At 32.4% G+C, this 24,156-nt stretch overlaps 3 protein-coding genes across 8 annotated transcripts in view; all 3 read right to left on the bottom strand.

The window, feature by feature from the left end:
* Positions 1-24,156, bottom strand: part of mwh (multiple wing hairs) — a 127,554-nt gene that overhangs the window by 51,942 nt on the left and 51,456 nt on the right. The window lies entirely within an intron of this gene.
* On the bottom strand, positions 1,142-6,267 carry LOC149906274 (uncharacterized). The gene is made up of 4 exons (XM_090104300.1): positions 5,837-6,267; positions 4,558-4,792; positions 3,142-3,228; positions 1,142-2,958 (listed from the first exon to the last, which is right to left on the bottom strand). The coding sequence occupies exons 1-4, from the start codon at positions 5,849-5,851 to the stop codon at positions 2,159-2,161; spliced, it is 1,137 nt and encodes a 378-aa protein (XP_089960426.1). The 5' UTR covers positions 5,852-6,267; the 3' UTR covers positions 1,142-2,158.
* On the bottom strand, positions 9,248-20,113 carry LOC149906273 (uncharacterized). 2 transcript variants are annotated; one of them, XM_090104296.1, is made up of 4 exons: positions 18,835-20,113; positions 17,551-17,785; positions 11,791-11,883; positions 9,248-11,606 (listed from the first exon to the last, which is right to left on the bottom strand). In XM_090104296.1, exons 1-4 carry the CDS (start codon positions 18,847-18,849, stop codon positions 10,810-10,812), a joined length of 1,140 nt encoding a protein of 379 aa, XP_089960422.1. In that variant the 5' UTR covers positions 18,850-20,113; the 3' UTR covers positions 9,248-10,809. The 2 variants fall into 2 exon arrangements, with proteins under 2 accessions (XP_089960422.1, XP_089960423.1); XM_090104297.1 differs by having other exon boundaries at positions 11,797-11,883; positions 18,835-20,110.

Genomic DNA, 24,156 nt, shown 5'->3' with positions numbered 1-24,156 from the left:
AAGTGCACGCCTCGTAATTTTTTTTTTAATAATTATTTATTAATTATTATTTTTGTTTATTTAATAACAATTAAACCACATCGAATCAGACCCTGAAAAATGAAAGGGTTCTATTCCTGAGCATACTCAAGCGTAAGAGAAAAAAAAAGACTCGATTAGTAAAGTATTTCGGTCGCTATCGTGTTAACAAGAAAATCCTCCGCACATACAGACACACGGACGTCCAAGACAGAACTTTTAAAGAAATTTACCATCACCCACTACATAGTATAAAACAAAGTCGCTTTCTCTGTCCCTAAGTCCCTATGTATGCTTAAATCTTTTAAACTACGCAACGGATTTTGATGCGGTTTTTTTTTAATAGAACGAGTGATTCAAGAGGAAGGTTTTAGTATATAATTTATTAGGTTTTAGACAAAGCGGGCGAAGCCGCGGGCGATAAGCTAGTTTTATATAAAAAGGTTTAAGGTTTAAAGACATTCTCATTAAAACATGAATTCACTTAGGTACGTACATGGGAAACTTAATTATAAACATAGGTATGAACAGAAAATATCATTCGTTAGGTAAAGGTTTAGCGTAGGTTATTTACAAAATACTCTCTATTTTGTAAATCCCTACATAATTATGAACGTTTGAGAATATTCTTAGTTCAGAATTCAGATAGCTAGCTGTTATTATTCAGATTAGGAAATAACAAAACCATTTTTTTATCCATATATTTATTAAATATCAAATTGTTTTCTTATACTATAGATTACAAATAAAAAATAGGAACTATTAAACTATGGCACGTAAAACTAAAAATACTAAATCTAGTTTTATTTTATAAGATATAAAAACGATTTTTTAAGTAAAATTCATAATTAAGTAAGTATACATTTAAGGCACACCAACGATCTAAGACACTTTTTTTTATTATAAAATCTTATAGTAGGTAACAATATAAGTATTAACTTATAATATAATAAACTAAGTACCTAATAATAAAATATAATGAATTATACGAGAACATTCGTGAGGTTCAGTCATATTTTTTAAAATACTGCTATTTCATTTGAGGTAAATATAAATAATATAATATGTATTCTAAACATATATCTTAAAACTAACGGTTAAATACATTATAAATGCAAGAAATTCTGTTGAGGTAGAAATTTAATATAATACATAATATTTTTGGGGTTCTTTTACATGCGTTAATTAAGTCCTCTTATTTATTTGGGGCTCTAATTGACTAAATAAGTTCTGTCCCATTGTACGATAATTTTGTAAATTTAATTGGATTGATGCAGGTGGAATTTCGTCGTGGTTAAAATGTTCATTTACAACAGGTGAAATACTGAACGAATTAACTATTCTGATATTTTTACTTTGTTCATTTAACATCTTTCCTTTGATTGCTAAGTGGTTGTCCATTTACTTGCAATCTAGGTGAAGATGGCATTTCTATCAAGGGTGGGGGAAACATTGGTCTTGCATTGGTGTATGTTACCTGTCCCGCATGTTTGGTGGGTTGAGCTCTCGCGTCAGTCTGTACTCGTTTCGCGTCGCATGTTTGCTGTTCTACTCCCGAACTTTTTCTTTTATTGTTGCTTCCTAATTGACGTATAGTAGTGTCATACATTTGGAACTGTGGATTTCAAGTGTCTCTTTCTCGTTCTACTGGCCTTGGACTTAAATAAGCCACTTGCATTGCTTGGCAATGTACTATAAGATTTCATTTGTGTAGATCCTTTCTCACTATTGCGATTATTTTCCACTCTATGAACGGGAGGCGCGTGTGTGTTATATCGACTGCTTGGAACATGTTTATCGGTCTGTTGATTCGAATTATATTGCCCGTGCATGGGTAATTTATTTCCTTCGTTACGTCGAATTTGCTCTTCTGAGTTTCGGCTGATATTAATTCCTGCTTGTGATGTACTGCTTCTACTTATATGTTGCGTTTGTTCTTTTGGTGTCGTATTTGAGTACATTCTCCTTTGATGTGGCAGCTTGTTTTTTTTATTATCAGGAATGGTCTTTCGTACTGTAGGACGGGAGGTAGATTGCGATTGCAGTGGATTTGAATTCAAGGGTGTGGGCGTCTGTGAACTAATTTTGTCGTTACTCGGTTGCCTGTTTACTGGTGTTTCACTACGTCTTTCCCCATTAATCATACCCTCTTTTGTTTTTTGTCTCGAATTGAATTTATTATATTATTTACATTTTTTCTCTTGTTTTGAATGTCCCTCTCTGATATTTGATTAGAATCATTCTCAGTTTGTGTGTATGAACTATTTCTGTTGTTGGTTTTCTCTGTCACTATGTTAGTTGCACAAGACTCTGTTTGAGATTCCGCATTAGATGTCTTATTAGTTTGAACTTGCTGAGATACATTCGAGTCATTTTCAGTTTGTGTGTATGAACTATTTCTGTTGTTGGTTTTCTCTGTCATTTGACCGCTACTTGGCTCCTTTCGCATCTGCGAATTATTTTCTTCGTTAATTTGGCTTTGTACTCTTATCCCTTGATTAAAAACAGGATGTGTACACGGTCCCGGAATAAAAAACCCAGAAGAAAAATGATTAAATTTTTGACAATATTGAGGTGGGATCTGGGCTAGATTGTTGTGATTACATGGTTCTATTATTGTAGGAACAATATGTACACTGGTATGTGGATAAGCATTAACGGGTTTGTAAAAACAATTTTGATTATGCCAAGGATTTGAGCAAACTCCAGGATATTCTTTACAACAATATGCTTGTCCATTGGTTCGTTGATTCTGTGTGTTATTGGATGTTGAGTATCCTTCATTAAAATTTGTTTGTGTGTTTGTTTTCTTCGGATCATCTTCATCACCAATTAATTGCTGATACTTCTTTGTTAATTCAACATTTTTATAAATTTTTTCCTTCGTTATATTATTTTTTTTGGTTTGAGCTTTCATCGTTGTACCCAGTTTCTTTGTATCTGGTGGAAAATAGAAATTCTCAATAACTTTTAATAAACGATTTATCTCAATCTATTTATTGAAAATAGGCTTTTAATGAACCCTTTCTGTAATATGAAATCATACTATACTATGGCAAGATAATTTTACTATTTTTGTCATCAATGCATACGTTACAAAATATTATAGCGTCGTATCTTTACCTTTAACTTTTGATGCATATTTCTTCTTCTTGGCTATTTGGCGCTTGTTTCTCTTGGCGATATAAGTTTCAGCCCTTTCATAAGATTCTGGAATGATTTAAATAATTAATTTCAATCGTAATTTACCTGATAATAATTCATATGTCTATTATTTTAACTTCTGTTGTTAATAATCGTTAAAGTTTATAATTATTTACATTTTGTGCTTGCTTTAGCGTAAATGCGTAACAAATAATAAATATCATTTCAGACTTTCTGTATTAAATAAAGCATTACACGTTTATTCTCATGTTGAAAATAAATGAGCATTACAAATCGAAATAAGAATAAAATGTATAGCGTGTAAATGGTATTCCGTGACCTAGGTATTTTGTCCCAGACTACCATTACGTTAATTCAGGATTGTCATAGTGTCACTACCAGAGGACATACATACATATAAGTGAGACAATAAAATATAATCATTTAAATGTTTATTGCAGTCTGTCGTAAAAAATATAGTGTTGATAAGAAAATGAGGGCGGACAGCTTGTTGAAAAAAATGTACCTATTATTTTTAACGTAATTTAAACGGGCTATTTGTAGCTCTAAAATAAATTCGTTTGCTGCTGTCTGGGTTTTCCCAACGAACAAAATAATTGATAGTTATACAGGAAGTCATACAGGAATTCCTAAATAAGAAGTTATTATTTATATTACTATTAAAAAGTTATTTCTTAGCAACATAATATGAATATAATCTTTATCGATATTATGTTAGTGTGACATTATATCTTCGTTAGAATGTTGACAATATAATATATTAGTTACTTGATCCAAGAGTTGTTGTGTGAACAAACTCCTTGTTATTCTTAGAAATATCATAAGCGATAAGAAGTTTATTCAGAAAATTGTCAAATAAATAATCTTTAAAAAAAAGTAAAACGTTAACGGTTAACTATGATCTTTAAATTGTACTCATGCTTGCGATATGTACATGTGTGTTAGAAAATTTAAATTAATAATTTAAATGTAAAATGTAATTATTGTTTACTGCATATGACTGATAATAATTTTATTAATATTAATAATTTTCAGTGCAAACTTTGCTGATATATGAATAGTATTTTGTTTTTTAATTTTAAGAAATATGTATTGTTTGTTTTCCAAAGTTAAATAAATGAATAGAAACGTATAATTTTAATAAATTGAGTTGTTTTGCATCTCAATAAACCAATAATATAAAACGATTTACTAAAATATTACCCAATAAAATAATTATGATGTAATCAGTCTCCAAACTCAACTCATCAAATTATTGTAATGCCACTGATACTTTGATATGTGTACCAACTAAGTTCGAAATAAATCTGTCTGTCAAGTGTCAGTCTGTTATATACAATATTCAAGTTTACAAAAGCATGTGAGTACACTAACCTGCAACAAACAATTCCACTACTTCATACGTTCCCCAATCTTTACCAGGCTTTTCTTGTTTCAGCACTCGGATTTCCGTCTGATAAGCATCTTCTATTGGATACTTTATGTGTGTCAATTTAATCTCTTTCCAATTTCCCCATTTGCGAGGAACACAGACCGTCTGGTTAATATCATCGTGAGGCAGTTCTAAGAAGTGAACTACGCTAAAAAGCTTATCACTTATTTTGAACGCCTGAAATTGTGAAAATTAATATTTAGCCTTTTGATTATAATTTGAAACGAACAATTTCATTGGAAAAGTAGTAGTGAATATGGTATTTACGATCAATCAATTTGCAGATATTAAGAATAGGTTGAACAAGGAAAATGCATTTCTATAAATGTTATTTATTCTATCAGCGCATTATTTATTTGTTTATGTTTACTAATAGTCCGGGATACATCGCCCATTTTTGCAAGTGATTACTATCAAGCTAATTTTTCGTGAGTAGCTTTATTTTGATGAGATGCCCAATAATTTCATGTATGAAACTCTCGATTGTGGTAGGTACCAGAGGAAACAAGGATAAAATATTTTGATTTGATGGTTCTCAAATATTAATTACTATCTGAATGTTTTTTTTTGTTCAATCTCAAGATAATTATCTAAATTATTCGAAAAAATATTTGTCCTACAAAATCTATAGTTTGATCAAAGAGTCCCCCTTTCCAATGTGTATCGATAACGAAGTCATCATAAATGATTAATAACAAGCTGATTTTTTTATTTTCACTTATTTAATACTTATATAATTCAACAGACATATAATTGTCCTACAATTTGCGTAATAAATATTTGAGAACCGTCAAATCAAAAATTTTTAGCCTTGTTACCTCTGTAAGCTACCACAATCGAGAGTTTCGTTCATGAAATTATTGGGCATCTCATCAAAATAAAGCTACTCACGAAAAATTAGCTTGATAGTAATCACTTGCAAAAATGGGCGATGTATCCCGGACTATAAACAAAATAACAGAGATAATATAATATATTCTATATTCACAAATAACTATTATTAAACATTAGCTGCGGCGCTACATAAAATAATTTAATGCATATCTATTTATGTTTATAAAAAACAAAAGCTGACAAGGAAATTGTTACTTATCTTTTCAGTAACAAAATAAAATTATATTTGAAATTTTGAAGCAAAACACGATTCATCCGTGAAAATAATAGTGATAAACAACATTTCAGACAATTGCGTCATACTTATAAATATTTAGAACAACATACCTCATTCTTGTCCATAGCTGCTAAATTCTATCCTCTATTTCTGGTCGTGGTATTTGTGGTCACAAACACTAATAAAAACTTTTGATACCTATAGGCACTTTTGAAACCGAATTTTAATTATTATTTTGTGTATCCCAATGTGAGTACCGGCGTTCCCGACGGCCGGAGGATCAATGGTACGGCGGTCGGCGCTAGACATTGGCCGCTTATGTACTATTTTAATTATATTAAAATCATTGACGTAATTACATCCTTATCAATGACACATGAACTCTGCCGGCATCCGCTGTTATTTTAAAATTTAAGCTTATCTCCCAATTTTTTCTGAATTGGCAGTTGGCTCATCTTCGGCCTCGGCAGAGATAACAGCGGATGTCGCTGTTATCTCTTCGAATCAGGATTTTTCTTGAATTGGCTGATCCTCTGTCGACATCCGCTGTGTTATATCAAAATTTAAGCTTATCTCCCGTTTTTCCTTGAATTGGCTCATCGTCATCGCCAAATTTAACTGTTGTTTTTGTGTGTGTTTAATTTTTGCGTGGCAACAGGCCTTTGTCAATTCAATCAATCTGTGACTCAATGTAGTTGCACGTATTAAATCCCTAACTATCCGCGCTTATTGGTGCCGTCTTTCCATCAACATGGAGACGTTCAAAAAGAGTACATTTAAGTACTAAAAAACCGGCAGGCTAAGGCTTCTATAAATTAATCCCTATGATATCCCTCTCTTTCCTTTTGAGTACAGCTACGCATCTACCTCCCAGTGGAGTGGATTCTTACGGGCGGCATGAATCGTTAAACGACAGGCGACGGGCCTGCTCGTTTTCTCTCCTGTAGCGTGTGTGCTGCGCACACGTGTCAGAAGTGAAACTTTATTATTTAAAACTTTATTAGAAACTTTATTATTTTATTATTTGAACCGATTTACGTGATTTTTGTTTGATGCGGAATGGTTTCGAATTGGTCCCATAAAAATTTTATTCAGATAGGCCCAGTAGTTATTATGAGTATTTTTGTCTGATCTCGATGACTTAATTGAAATGAAGCAAGTAACTTTGATTCACTTCCCGATAACTAATTGAGCTGAAATTTTGTATACGTATGTAAATTGGATAGCGATGAAACATTATCATGACATAGAGCTGATTTGATGATGGAATCGGAAGGTGCCCATAGGAACTCAGTAATATATTGACTCAACTTTATCGAGTTTGGGCTCGTTTGATTCGTGTTGAAAAATACACTCAAAAGTATTACCTAAATAAAAATAACTACGATAAAAACAACCGACTTCAAAAACGTAAAAGTAAAAAAAAAGATTTGATATTATTAATTATTACATATTATTTAGATGTGGTTTGAAGTCAGTGCACAAGCAGGTCGGTGGTCAAGCACTAAGCACTTAGTATCAACTATTAAGCCCGTGCACCGACATTATACCGTTTTTATAAAAAGCATATCTAAATAATATACTAGTAATTAATAATATAAAATCTTTTTTATTTTTTACTTTTCAGTTTTTGCCGGTTGATTTAACGTAGTTATTTTTATAAGGTGGCCATTTTGCTGAGAGTTTTTTTCAATTATGTACATAATTCGCATAATTACATGTTATAACATTTTTTTATGCAAAATAGTACATAACATGATGTAAAGAGATAATTTTTAGGGTTCCGTTCCGAAAGGGAAACGGGACCCTATTACTGAGACTTCGTTGTCTGACTGTCTAGGTCTGTATCAAACATAAGTCGGAAAATTGTATCGCTGCTGTTTCCCATAAGAAAACGGACTAATAGAATACAAACTGAATTCATATTATAATAACGCATATGCCTCTATGAATTTTTTTTTTCAATAAAAATACATAACCACTCAAGGTTTTGAATGAAGTACTACATATTATGCATTATACTACATATATAAGTTGATTTATACTCCGAGAGCTGACTGCAGAAACTATAAACACGCCTTACACCGGTTTCCGATCACTAAGTTATGTCAACAGCTGGCACCTCGTTTGTTTTAACTTTGCACTATCCTTATATTACTATTAAAATAATATACACGTGAAAGTGTGTTTGTTTGTCTTTTCATCGCGTTGCAATGGAGCGGTTATAAGATATGATTTTTGTGTTTGGAAATAGCGAGGCTAGAGAATGACATGGGCTTATTTTTACCGTATTGAAAAATATCATTCCAATAGGAATTGCCGGAAAAATCAAGAATTTATATAGCATAACATTAAAGCTACATCACTGCCAAGTATTATCAAAATCCGTTCGTTGGTTTTCCCCATTTCTGTGATCTGTGCAGGTAACAAACATACATTAGAAAGAATTATCTTTCCATTCCTATTATAAATATCTCTCGTTATTTTGAAAGCGATGTATTCACTATTCAGTACTCGGTAGTCGATAGGTAATTAGGTATATTATTTATCAGTCTGACCCGTGACCTTACTCGCAGTAATGTGCAAAATCCGTTCGGTGGTTTTCCCGTAAACGGGTAACAAACATTAGTAGGATAAGATAATATTATGTAAAGTCGCATAGTCGGTAGGTATATTATTTATCAGTCTGGCTCGTGACCTTATTCGCAGTAATGTGCTCTTTATGAATAATATCTATACATATAATAAATCTGTAGAAGGGTCAATTCTGTACATTGAAAATATTGAAAAAATAGTTTGGAAAATCCAAAAGTGCACGCCTCGTAATTTTTTTTTTAATAATTATTTATTAATTACTATTTTTGTTTATTTAATAACAATTAAACCACATCGAATCAGACCCTGAAAAATGAAAGGGTTCTATTCCTGAGCATACTCAAGCGTAAGAGAAAAAAAAAGACTCGATTAGTAAAGTATTTCGGTCGCTATCGTGTTAACAAGAAAATCCTCCGCACATACAGACACACGGACGTCCAAGACAGAACTTTTAAAGAAATTTACCATCACCCACTACATAGTATAAAACAAAGTCGCTTTCTCTGTCCCTAAGTCCCTATGTATGCTTAAATCTTTTAAACTACGCAACGGATTTTGATGCGGTTTTTTTTAATAGAACGAGTGATTCAAGAGGAAGGTTTTAGTATATAATTTATTAGGTTTTAGACAAAGCGGGCGAAGCCGCGGGCGATAAGCTAGTTTTATATAAAAAGGTTTAAGGTTTAAAGACATTCTCATTAAAACATGAAGTCACTTAGGTACGTACATGGGAAACTTAATTATAAACATAGGTATGAACAGAAAATATCATTCGTTAGGTAAAGGTTTAGCGTAGGTTATTTACAAAATACTCTCTATTTTGTAAATCCCTACATAATTATGAACGTTTGAGAATATTCTTAGTTCAGAATTCAGATAGCTAGCTGTTATTATTCAGATTAGGAAATAACAAAACCATTTTTTTAACCATACATTTATTAAATATCAAATTGTTTTCTTATAGTATAGATTACAAAATATGATAAAAATAATAAAAAAATATCGATACATCTAGTTAAATAGTAGTTTTGTCACTGAAATGCCAAAATATATTTTCGAGGTATCGTTTAAAATATAAAAAATACGAACTATTAAACTATGGCACGTAAAACTAAAAATACTAAATCTAGTTTTATTTTATAAGATATAAAAACGATTTTTTAAGTAAAATTCATAATTAAGTAGGTAAGTATACATTTAAGGCACACCAACGATCTAAGACACTTTTTTTATTATAAAATCTTATAGTAGGTAACAATATAAGTATTAACTTATATAATAAACTAAGTACCTAATAATAAAATATAATGAATTATACGAGAACATATTATGTGAGGAGAGATTCAGTCATATTTTAAAATACTGCTATTTCATTTGAGGTAAATATATATAAATAATATAATATGTATTCTAAACATATATCTTAAAACTAACGGTTAAATACATTATAAATGCAAGAAGCTCTGTTGAGGTAGAAGTTTAATATGTATAATACATATTTTTGGGGTTCTTTTACATGCGTTAATTAAGTCCTCTTATTTATTTGGGGCTCTAATTGACTAAATAAGTTCTGTCCCATTGTACGATAATTTTGTAAATTTAATTGGATTGATGGAGGTGGAATTTCGTCGTGGTTAAAATGTTCATTTACAACAGGTGAAATACTGAACGAATTAACTATTCTGATATTATTACTTTGTTCATTTAACATCTTTCCTTTGATTGCTAAGTGGTTGTCCATTTACTTGCAATCTAGGTGAAGATGGCATTTCTATCAAGGGTGGGGGAAACATTGGTCTTGCATTGGTGTTTGTTACCTGTCCCGCATGTTTGGTGGGTTGAGCTCTCGCGTCAGTCTGTACTCGTTTCGCGTCGCATGTTTGCTGTTCTACTCCCGAACTTTTTCTTTTATTGTTGCTTCCTAATTGACGTATAGTAGTGTCATACATTTGGAACTGTGGATTACAAGTGTCTCTTTCTCGTTCTACTGGCCTTGGACTTAAATAAGCCTGCGATTCACTTGCATTGCTTGGCAATGTACTATAAGATTTCATTTGTGTAGATCCTTTCTCACTATTGCGATTATTTTCCACTCTATGAACGGGAGGCGCGTGTGTGTTATATCGACTGCTTGGAACATGTTTATCGGTCTGTTGATTCGAATTATATTGCCCGTGCATGGGTAATTTATTTCCTTCGTTACGTCGAATTTGCTCTTCTGAGTTTCGGCTGATATTAATTCCTGCTTGTGATGTACTGCTTCTACTTATATGTTGCGTTTGTTCTTTTGGTGTCGTATTTGAGTACATTCTCCTTTGATGTGGCAGCTTGTTTTTTTTATTATCAGGAATGGTCTTTCGTACTGTAGGACGGGAGGTAGATTGCGATTGCAGTGGATTTGAATTCAAGGGTGTGGGCGTCTGTGAACTAATTTTGTCGTTACTCGGTTGCCTGTTTACTGGTGTTTCACTACGTCTTTCCCCATTATTCATACCCTCTTTTGTTTTTTGTCTCGAATTGAATTTATTATATTATTTACATTTTTTCTCTTGTTTTGAATGTCCCTCTCTGATATTTGATTAGAATCATTCTCAGTTTGTGTGTATGAACTATTTCTGTTGTTGGTTTTCTCTGTCACTATGTTAGTTGCACAAGACTCTGTTTGAGATTCCGCATTAGATGTCTTATTAGTTTGAACTTGCTGAGATACATTCGAGTCATTTTCAGTTTGTGTGTATGAACTATTTCTGTTGTTGGTTTTCTCTGTCATTTGACCGCTACTTGGCTCCTTTCGCATCTGCGAATTATTTTCTTCGTTAATTTGGCTTTGTACTCTTATCCCTTGATTAAAAACAGGATGTGTACACGGTCCCGGAATAAAAAACCCAGCAGAAAAATGATTAAAGTTTTGACAATATATAGGTGGGATCTGGAATAGATTGTTGTGATTGCATGGTTCTATTATTGTAGGAACAATATGTACATTGGTATGTGGATAAGTATTAACTGGTTTGTAAAAACAATTTTGATTATGCGAAGGATTTGAAAAAACTCCAGGATGTTCTTTATCCATTTGTCCATTGGTTCGTTGATTCTGTGTGTTATTGGATGTAGAGTATCCTTCATTAAAATTTGTTTGTGTGTTTGTTTTCTTCGGATCATCTTCACCACCAAATAATTGCTGATACTTCTTTGCTAATTCAACATTTTCATGCATTTTTTCCTTCGTTATATTCCTTCGTTTTTTGGTTTGAGCTTTCATCGTTGTACCCAGTTTCTTTGTATCTGGTGAAAAATAGAAATTCTCAATAACTTTAAATAAACGATTTATCTCAATCTATTTATTGAAAATAGGCTTTTAATGAACCCTTTCTGTAATATGAAATCATACTATACTATGGCAAGATAATTTTACTATTTTTGTCATCAATGCATACGTTACAAGTTACAACAAAATATAGCGTCGTACCTTTACCTTTAACTTTTGATGCATATTTAATCTTCTTGGCTGTTTCGCGCTTGTTTCTCTTGGCGATATAAGTTTCAGCCCTTTCATAAGATTCTGGAATGATTTAAATAATTAATTTCAATCGTAATTTACCTGATAATAATTCATATGTCTATTATTTTAACTTCTGTTGTTAATAATCGTTAAAGTTTATAATTATTTACATTTTGTGCTTGCTTTAGCGTAAATGCGTAACAAATAATAAATATCATTTCAGACTTTCTGTATTAAATACAGCATTACACGTTTATTCTCATGTTGAAAATAAATGAGCATTACAAATCGAAATAAGAATAAAATGTATAGCGTGTAAATGGTATTCCGTGACCTAGGTATTTTGTCCCAGACTACCATTACGTTAATTCAGGATTGTCATAGTGTCACTACCAGAGGACATACATACATATAAGTGAGACAATAAAATATAATTATTTAAATGTTTATTGCAGTCTGTCGCAAAAAATATAGTGTTGATAAGAAAATGAGGGCGGACAGCTTGTTGAAAAAAATGTACCTATTATTTTTAACGTAATTTAAACGGGCTATTTGTAGCTCTAAAATAAATTCGTTTGCTGCTGTCTGGGTTTTCCCAACGAACAAAATAATTGATAGTAATACAGGAAGTCATACAGGAATTCCTAAATAAGAAGTTATTATTTATATTACTATTAAAAAGTTATTTCTTAGCAACATAATATGAATATAATCTTTATCGATATTATGTAAGTGTGACATTATATTATCTTCGTTAGAATGTTGACAATATAATATATTATAGTCCGTTTTCTTATGGGAAAAGGTATACATTTTTGAGTAAAGCAATGCCATTTGGTACGAATGTTGTACTCGTCCACCTAAGCCCAAATCGCCTGGTAGCCATTGTCTACTCCCCGGCAGAATGGAGGGAGGGGGGGTTATAGAACAGAGCGCCCGGCGCTCGGAAAAAAAATTCTGGCGGATTCATTTGGCCCTTTGAGTCGAGTTTGGTGTCGTTATCAGGTAACTAGATGATGCCCGATTCATTCCCCATAACAGTTTTTTAGGGTTCCGTAGCAAAATATGTCACAATCTTTAAAATAATAAACTTTTGGCAGTAGCAAAATCCAAACAAACCAGTATATTTTTATATTTTTGTATGAAACTTGGTTTATAAAAAAATACTGTCTGAAAGGCCATTTCATGCAGATTATAAAAACATTAACATGTAACATATATCTTACCATTTTCAATGTGAAATAAATTATAGAAAGTACAGGAACGTTCGTCAGCGCAGCGTAGGGGACGGCTAATAGACCCGAAAAATAAGCAATAACATACCTAAAACAAAAACCAGTCAAGTGTGAGTCTGACTCGCCCATCGAGTGTTTCGTACTAATTTGTCCTATACCATATTATCTTGTCTGGTGGGACCTGGTTAACTGATACACACACACTTTCGTCTTTATAATATTAGTGTGATTTTTTATCATCTTTAAATTATAAATGAAGTCAGGTAACATTGTTAAAAATAAAGATATATAATAATAGAACGTTTTTGTATTAATAATAATGACAACCACCTCCACAATTACATAATTCGGTACATTTGAGCTGGTGTATAAAACACTTCAATCTGGAATTGCAAGATTTCACGCACTGACATCTTATCAATTCAAAGCTTCTCTTTTCTTTTTATTTCAGATGGGCAAGGAATATTTTGATTTTTTTAGGTCCCTAAATACATACAGACTGTAAAACTGCCCTTAAGGTGTGTTGTTTAAGGACAGCTTCTGTGGGAGGCAAATTTTCGATTTGCCTGTCCATTTTTGTTAAAAATTTGTTTGCGACCCTCATTTACTGTCACAGCGGGGTACAATGTGAAAAACAAACATGTAATTATAATAATTATAACTCTTATCCAGAACTTATATATAAAAAAATATAAGTTCTGGATAAGAGTATCCTTAAAATATCGTGACCGTCCTTACTTTCCGTTTATTACTTTTTACTCTTTTACTTTTTACTCTTTTACTTACCTTAGTAGTAATAGCCAAAATAATGTTAAGAACAGTTGACAGATATGGCTAGTACAGAATATCATGTATTCCAAGCTAGAAGGTCTAAAAGAACTATAGGTACACATGCATTTAAGGTATGGAAGGCATATCCGAATGTCACACGAGGATTTGAAGCACTTTACAGTGGCAAATATGCAGACAGTGAAATTGAAAAGTTTGTGATTACAATGCATGATAGGTAAGGACGGTCACGATATTTTAAGGATACTCTTATCCAGAACTTATATTTTTTTATAATTATTATAATTACATGTTTGTTTTTCACATTGTACCCCGCTGTGACAGTAAATGAGGGTCGCAAACAAATTTTTAACAAAAATGGACAGGCAAATCGAAAATTTGCCTCCCACAGAAGCTGCCCTTAAACAACACACCTTAAGGGCAGTTTTACAGGCTGTATGTATTTAGGGACCTAAAAAAATCAAAATATTCCTTGCCCATCTGAAATAAAAAGAAAAGAGAAGCTTTGAATTGATAAGATGTCAGTGCGTGAAATCTTGCAATTCCAGATTGAAGTGTTTTATACACCAGCTCAAATGTACCGAATTATGTAATTGTGGAGGTGGTTGTCATTATTATTAATACAAAAACGTTCTATTATTATATATCTTTATTTTTAACAATGTTACCTGACTTCATTTATAATTTAAAGATGATAAAAAATCACACTAATATTATAAAGACGAAAGTGTGTGTGTATCAGTTAACCAGGTCCCACCAGACAAGATAATATGGTATAGGACAAATTAGTACGAAACACTCGATGGGCGAGTCAGACTCACACTTGACTGGTTTTTGTTTTAGGTATGTTATTGCTTATTTTTCGGGTCTATTAGCCGTCCCCTACGCTGCGCTGACGAACGTTCCTGTACTTTCTATAATTTATTTCACATTGAAAATGGTTATTGATATATGTTACATGTTAATGTTTTTATAATCTGCATGAAATGGCCTTTCAGACAGTATTTTTTTATAAACCAAGTTTCATACAAAAATATAAAAATATACTGGTTTGTTTGGATTTTGCTACTGCCAAAAGTTTATTATTTTAAAGATTGTGACATATTTTGCTACGGAACCTTAAAAAACTGTTATGGGGAATGAATCGGGCATCATCTAGTTACCTGATAACGACACCAAACTCGACTCAAAGGGCCAAATGAATCCGCCAGAATTTTTTTTCCCAGCGCCGGGCGCTCTGTTCTATAACCCCCCCTCCCTCCCTTCTCCCGGGGAGTAGACACTGGCTACCAGGCGATTTGGGCTTAGGTGGACGAGTAAAACATTCGAGCCAAATTTCATTGCTTTACTCAAAAATGTATACCTTTCCATACAAGCATGCCCATAAGAAAACGGACTATTATAGTCCTTTCCACCTAAGATGATTTCTGTGACACATCGATTTTTGACACGTGTAGAGATGTCGGTTACTGAAATCGTATCAATTGTTTCCGATAATCGATAATATTCTATATGGAAATGAAATCGATTTGAATAAAGTACCAAAATTAGTTTTTTCGGCATTTCGCCAACAATTAACTAAGGAAGCTTAGCAAACAACAGCAACAAAAAGTCAACAATAACAATTAGTAAAAATAACAGAATACCACGTAAAGTATCAATATAAAAATGCAACTTGTATACAAGGCTGACGTACTCGTACAGACGATTGACTCGATTGACAAACGATCACAAGATGGGCGCCGATTATATGATTTTCCAACTCTATGATTTTTCAACGATCCATTTCATGTACACGAATTGCGTAGGTATTATATTTTTGTGTTATTTTATTTTATTTTTCATAATATTAAACTAAACAATACTGTTTTTGATTTATAAGCTTAAGATGTTTCATTTTTATATTTTTGGTTATAATGCCGCCATAAAATAAAAATATTATGCACTAAAATTATTTTTACTTTTTAAACATAAAATACGTAATTCAGAACACGATGAAGTGTCACAGGAATCATCCTAAATGAAAAGGACTATAGTTACTTGATCCAAGAGTTGTTGTGTGAACAAACTCCTTGTTATTCTTAGAAATATCATAAGCGATAAGAAGTTTATTCAGAAAATTGTCAAATAAATAATCTTTAAAAAAAAGTAAAACGTTAACGGTTAACTATGATCTTTAAATTGTACTCATGCTTTCGATATGTACATGTGTGTTAGAAAATTTAAATTAGGGTAAACTCACCTAATTATGTGACTCACTTAATTCGGAGATACAACGTTTGGACTCTTTTACAGCGTTATAGGAGTAAAATCCAATACATTAAAATTAACCCTATGGTATGGTAATAAAGCTTCTTTTCGTGTACAAATTTTTGTTAAAATCGTGCGGGTGAGATAGTAACAATCACGGGATTTGTCACTGCGCCCGCCATGTTTGACGTTTCACCGGTAGCGTGCAACTGTGCTGTCATTATTTAATTAATTTTAAATAGAAAAAGTGAGTGTAAGTTCATGATACTTTGACAATTAATTGTTAAAAACATATTCTTGTTGATACCGATAAAGGTTTTAGTAATTTTTCATTTGTTTTTGCATAATACCTTATTTTAGTGTGTAAATAATTGTTTTTAGTACGTATACGTTAGTCGTTTAAGTCAGAAAATATTTATTTTTACTCAGGTTTAAAAGTAGGATCGCTTTCAAGCATTTTAAAAAAGTCCGTTATTTTTTTTATCACATAATTAAGTGAGTTATTTTTTTTATTTTAGACAGCATGGAGGAAGACAAAAATAAAAATAGAAAATATAATGAAACAACGCTGACATCCGCAATTCAAAATATTCTGCAGTCAAAAATGAGTTTGTACACTGTTCACACAAACAATTATAAAGTCCAATATTAATTTTTTCATGGTTCCCCTCTTTTGATAATTTCTCATTGATAAATAAATACATAATTATTACTTTCAATATGTTTATATTTTTATTAATTGTATTTTTTTTTACTTTTGTGTTAAAAAATAATAATTACTCACTTAATTCGGTTACAACAGAATTAGAGAAGTACTATCACCGAATTATGGTGATTGTCACAGAATTAGACAAGTCATCGCGGTTTGATTAAGCTCATTTTACGCTGAGTTAATTCATATGTGTTAAGATTACACTTGCTCCATTTGATAAATAGAAGATTGATTAATGTTCCTATTAAAAATAAAAATAAAATTTATAAAGTTTAACCTGTTTTTTTTTTCATATTCTGTTTTGTCACAGAATTAGATGAGTTGACCCTAATAATTTAAATGTAAAATGTAATTATTGTTTACTGCATATGACTGATAATATTTAAAGAATGTAATTTTCAGTGCAAACTTTGCTGATATATGAATAATATTTTGTTTTTTAATTTTAAGAAATATGTATTGTTTGTTTTCCAAAGTTAAATAAATGAATAGGAACTTATAATTTTAATAAATTGAGTTGTTTTGCATCTAAATAAACCAATAATATAAAACGATTTACTATAATATTACCCAATAAAATAATTATGATGTAATCAGTCTCCAAACTCAACTCATCAAATTATTGTAATGCCACTGATACTTTGATATGTGTGCCGACTAAGTTCGAAATAAATCTGTCTGTCAAGTGTCAGTCTGTTATATACAATATTCAAGTTTACAAAAGCATGTGAGTACACTAACCTGCAACAAACAATTCCACTACTTCATACGTTCCCCAATCTTTACCAGGCTTTTCTTGTTTCAGCACTCGGATTTCCGTCTGATAAGCATCTTCTATTGGATACTTTATGTGTGTCAATTTATTCTCTTTCCAATTTCCCCATTTGCGAGGAACACAGACCGTCTGGTTAATATCATCGTGAGGCAGTTCTAAGAAGTGAACTACGCTAAAAAGCTTATCACTTATTTTGAACGCCTGAAATTGTGAAAATTAATATTTAGCCTTTTGATTATAATTTGAAACGAACAATTTCATTGGAAAAGTAGTAGTGAATATGGTATTTACGATCAATCAATTTGCAGATATTAAGAATAGGTTGAACAAGGAAGATGCATTTCTATAAATGTTATTTATTCTATCAGCGCATTATTTATTTGTTTATGTTTACTAATAGTCCGGGATACATCGCCCATTTTTGCAAGTGATTACTATCAAGCTAATTTTTCGTGAGTAGCTTTATTTTGATGAGATGCCCAATAATTTCATGTATGAAACTCTCGATTGTGGTAGGTACCAGAGGAAACAAGGATAAAATATTTTGATTTGATGGTTCTCAAATATTAATTACTATCTGAATGTTTTTTTTTATTCAATCTCAAGATAATTATCTAAATTATTCGAAAAAATATTTGTCCTACAAAATCTATAGTTTGATCAAAGAGTCCCCCTTTCCAATGTGTATCGATAACGAAGTCATCATAAATGATTAATAACAAGCTGATTTTTTTATTTTCACTTATTTAATACTTATATAATTCAACAGACATATTGTCCTACAAATTGCGTAATAAATATTTGAGAACCGTCAAATCAAAAATTTTTAGCCTTGTTACCTCTGTAAGCTACCACAATCGAGAGTTTCGTTCATGAAATTATTGGGCATCTCATCAAAATAAAGCTACTCACGAAAATTAGCTTGATAGTAATCACTTGCAAAAATGGGCGATGTATCCCGGACTATAAACAAAATAACAGAGATAATAATATAATATATTCTATATTCACAAATAACTATTATTAAACATTAGCTGCGGCGCTACATGAAATAATTTAATGCATATCTATTTATGTTTATAAAAAACAAAAGCTGACAAGGAAATTGTTACTTATCTTTTCAGTAACAAAATAAAATTCTATTTGAAGCAAAACACGATTCAACCGTGAAAATAATAGTGATAAACAACATTTCAGACAATTGCGTCATACTGTTGTTTAAAATATTTATAATATTTTAAACAACATACCTCATTCTTGTCCATAGCTGCTAAATTCTATCCTCTATTTCTGGTCGTGGTATTTGTGGTCACAAACACTAATAAAAACTTTTGACACCTTTAGGCACTTTTGAAACCGAATTTTAATAATTATTTTGTGTATCCCAATGTGAGTACCGGCGTTCCCGACGGCCGGAGGATCAATGGTACGGCGGTCGGCGCTAGACATTGGCCGCTTATGTACTATTTTAATTATATTAAAATCATTGACGTAATTACATCCTTATCAATGACACATGAACTCTGCCGGCATCCGCTGTTATTTTAAAATTTAAGCTTATCTCCCAATTTTCCTTGAATTGGCTCATCCTCTGCCGACATCCGCTGTTATCTCTTCGAATCAGGATTTTTCTCGAATTGGCTGATCCTCTGTCGACATCCGCTGTGTTATATCAAAATTTAAGCTTATCTCCCGATTTTCCTTGAATTGGCTCATCGTCATCGCCAAATTTAACTGTTTTTTTTGTGTGTGTTTTATTTTCGCGTGACAACAGGCCTTTGTAAATTCAATCAATCTGTGACTCAATGTAGTTGCGCGTTGTAAATACCTATCGCTTATTGGCACCGTCTTTCCATCAACATGGAGACGTTCAAAAAGAGTACATTTAAGTACAAAAAAACCGGCAGGCTAAGGCTTCTATAAATTAATCCCTATGATATCCCTCTCTTGCCTTTTGAGGACAGCTACGCATCTACCTCCCAGTGGAGTTGATTCTTATGGGCGGCATGAATCGCTTAACAACAGGCGACGCGCCTGCTCGTTTGCTCTCCTATAGCATCAAAAAAGTGCGTGTGTGCCGCGCACACGTGTCAGAAGTGAAACTTCTTTGACAAGATTCAAAGATACTAAAATCGTTGCCTCACTCCATGACGTGACGGTATTGCCATGACGCGACCTTGATTTTACGCGCCTAAAGAAGTTTCACTTCAAAAAAACCTGCCTACCGTGGGTTGCCGGCGCGGCAGTATCTCCGATCGCGATTACTAATTTATGTACTTACCCGACTGCGATAAAAAGATGTTATTGTTTTTTATGAATTAATATGACTTTATCTGGTAGGTTGTTTATGTCATGGATGTAGATATAGTAAAATAATAAATTAAGAATTTATCATTAAGAGAGAGTGATATTGTTTTTTAGCATCATTTTGTTTATTATGACAATTCAACCCGGGAAGCAGCGGGGGACCTGTAAGTTTGATTATGTAAATGAAGGTCGTTGAACAATGTTTCTAATTAGAATATATTTGGATAATCTTCACTCTGATCCAAATATATTCATCCGCAGCATCCTTGATGAAAGTGAACGTGATTATGGTTGTTTGTCAACTGCGATTAGAGAAAGTTATTTGCAAGTAATAATATAAGACGTTAAGTTTCTATGTGAATTTGTACAAAATTATATTTGAAATCAATGGACAGATTTTGAAAGAAAGAGCGTTTTCTCAATAATGTTTTTTATTTTAATTTATAAGAAATATAAACACAACCAATACCATACAGATAACGTAATCTCCTCTTCTTAAGAAGTCGGTTCAAAAATGAGGATGATGATATTTACGAATTATTTCACCACCATTTTCATTTTTTCTCATTAAGAGGGGTTATTAAGTTCAGCCACTTTGTAAACATCATATTATCACATATCTATACCTTCTTCGAATCTAAAAAGGCTAATAGTTCAGCCACCTCATCACAAATACGTCATTACATTATATGTTATTATTTTGACACGTTTAACTTCAAGGCCAAATGTCAAACAGTTGGGTTAATCGTGATTTATTACTATGCAGTTATGTAAAAAAACAATAACATATAGATAGAGCCTTAGATTGATAGAGCATACATTTATTTGGCAATTTATTTATAAATATTTTTTCACATAATATTATGCTTATGAGCTTATTAAACCGTTTAATGGCGGAAATTATATTTAGCTAGCTTATTTAATCAAAAGTTCGACGACATATTGTGTCATCCGCCAACCCGCACTTGGCCAGCGTGGTGGATAATGACCTGCAGAACCCTTAACCCGTGACACAGCAGTTGCAGTGGGAACGTATATGGTGATGATGTTGATATTTGTTTAGATTTATTAGATGATATCTGTGGCGCAGCGCTCAGTCATAGTCTATCTGTGATTGATAACAAGAATGTTATAAATTTATATTTATAAAGCACTTGAATGCCATAAAACCAAAAATATGAAATTCAACAATAAGGTCGTGTTCCATCGTTACAATATTGTAATCATTGAAAAATGTTTCGTATATTGGTTGAGATGGTTGTTAATCATCTCAATAGATGGCGCGCGCGTTAATCATCTCAATAGATGGTCCCTCAGAAGTCAGACACATAAAACTGAAACAATAGAATAAATTCGATCGCTCTGGTGGGTCACGGATGGCTGTTGGTCAAGCATCCGCCCCGGATTGGCGTGAAAGGATGCAGGTTCAAGTCCCGCCTCATGATCGAATTTTTCTACTTTATAAATTTATATTTATAAAGCATTTGAATTTTTATTTATTTATTTATTTATTGGTTTACCAACGTTTGTTTACATTTTACTCCATACAAAAAATTTAAAACACAAAAATAAACATGATAAATGTAACAAACACTTACAGGCAAACACAGCATGCAAAAACGTTAAAACAGTTTTTAATTAAGTACATATAAAGAAAAGAAAATTAATTACAATAGAAAAAAGTACATATATATACAGTTAATCTTATAAGTTTAAAAAAAAATCTTGAAGTATTTTGCGGAGTTTGCTGGGGGAATCCGAAAAAATGTCGAAAAGCTCACAGTGATTATTAATAGTTTTGCAAAATCTTGGAACTGGAGAATTACGGCCTGAGACAGTTCTGCGAAGAGGAGGACAAAGTGGTAGCAAAACCTTACGTGGGTACCTAGAAGGCACTCTTATGTTGAGTCTTTGCAGTATTTGGGGACAATCAATTTTGTAATTAAATAATTTTGAGACAAAAAGTATATCCAGCATAATTCTACGATTATCCAAAGAAGTCATTTTAAAAAAAGAAAGTTGTTTTTTATAGGACGGTAGCTGTTTCTTTGATTTACCACTTGTAAAGACTAGGTGCAATAGAAATCTCCTTTGGATCCTTTCCACTCGTAAGGAATGGCACGCATAGTGTGGTCTCCAGACTACAGAGCCGTATTCTAAAATGCTACGGACTAGGCTGTTGAATAGCGATATCTTTGATGAAGGCTTTTGTAGATCTTTAATGTTGCGTATTAAAAAGCCCAACATTTTGGCCGCACGTGTAACAATCTGGTGTATGTGTGGTACGAAGGTTAATTTATTATCGAAAACGATACCTAAGTCCCTTATTTGCTCTTGCTCTTGGACAATATCAGATTTTATACGATAATTGTGGCGTATCAGATTTCTCTTGCGTGCAAATCTCACTAAAAAGCATTTTTTAGGATTCAGGTCCATTTTATTACAGTTGCACCAATCAACAAGCTTGTCTATGTCACTTTGTAGTTTGTAACAATCGTCGATTGTGTCGATTGTTCTGCAAAACTTAAGATCGTCAGCGTACATAAAACTTTCTGAGAAAGATAACAGGTCAGGAATATCGTTAACGAACGTGTTAAATAATATTGGGCCTAAATGTGATCCTTGAGGAACCCCAGAATTAATATTGTGTATTGTAGAGCGGAAGCCATTAACAACGACGTAAAACCTCCGCTTGGACAAGTAAGAATTAAACCATCGTAAGAACTGACTTGAGATTCCGTAAATTTGTAACTTTTTCAATAACAATGTGTGTGAAACCTTGTCAAAAGCTTTACTGAAATCGGTATAAATAACATCGACTTGCCCATTGTGATCTAGGGAACTAGAGAGACTTTCACAAAAATCCACTAGGTTAGTCGTGGTGGACCGAGATGGCATGAATCCGTGTTGACTAAAACTAAAGAATTGCTTGAGATGATTCTGCAATGATGGGCAAATTAAGCTTTCCAATATTTTTCCGAACGATGACAGTATGGATATAGGTCTGTAGTTATTGATTAATTCCATAGAACCCGTTTTATGTATTGGAACGACTTTAGCAAGCTTCCATTTAGTTGGAAAGACACCCGAAGACAGTGATTTGTTGTAAATTTTTAAGATGGGCCATGCCAACTGCTCCGCACACTCCACTATGAACACTGGAGGTATTCCGTCGGGACCTGCACCCTTCTGTTTATCTAGACTCTTCAATTTTCTTAGAACCGTCTGATAATTCAGAGTGGGGGTATTTAGATGTAAATTATTATTTCCTAATTGGTGAAGAATACTAGAAGCAGCACTTTGATATTTATTATATTCGCTATCAACATTAATGTCGTGTAATATATTGTTAATTGTTATCATTCGCATAAACTGATACAAAGAAACTAGAAAAAAGCTCACAAATATGATTTCCATCCGAGGTGGTTATTGATCCATTCGTCATGGATGCAGGATAGGAGCTGCTGCCGCCTCTTTTTGATTTGATGTAGGACCAGAAAAGCTTAGGGTTACTGTGAAATTTATTTTCCAGATCTTTCATGTAGCGGGAATAGTTAACTTTTGCCATCTTTTCGCATCTCGAACTGAGCAATTTAAGCTGCAACTCATCACGTGGATTTTTAAAAATTTTGTACCTTCGTCTTACACGATGTTTTTCATTTAAATTGCGTTTTAGACTATTGTCAAACCACGGAGGGAAATTTTTAGATTTAAGCTTGTGATTTGGTACATTATCGACAATAATTTGATTCAATACACTATAAAAGACTTCAACCATATCGTCCACATTCCGAGAATTTGCAAATAAATCTTTCCAATTACATTCTCCTAGCAGTTTAGATATGATATCGTAGTTAGCTTTATGAAAATTGAAATAAGCTGTTTCTTTATTATATATGAGATTCGAATCTCGATAAAATGAAATGTTAATATCTAAAGGGGGGTGTAAAACATCTATATTACTTAAGGGGTCAAGAGATTCAGATACAATGCAAGAATTTATGTTAGACAAAACTAAGTCAAGAATCCGGTTAGACGTATTATAAACATGGTTATGTTGTTTCAAATTATTCAAATAAATAAAATCTACTAATGGTTGATATAAACTAGGAATTTTAAATTCAGCTGTTTCATCCCCCAACATACTCCAGTCCAAGCTACTTAAGTTAAAGTCACCTATTATACAGTAATGGCTGGGGCGGTAAACCTCCAGAAATTTGTTACATTCGTCTAGAAATTGCTCCAATAACATGCGATTAACTGGT

Source organism: Colias eurytheme, chromosome 8 (genome assembly GCF_061535395.1).
Source record: "Colias eurytheme isolate Ceu_HAF_F1 chromosome 8, ilColEury1 Martin Lab GWU primary, whole genome shotgun sequence".
NCBI lineage: Eukaryota > Metazoa > Arthropoda > Insecta > Lepidoptera > Pieridae > Colias > Colias eurytheme.
This window is presented reverse-complemented; position numbering and strand designations above follow the sequence as displayed.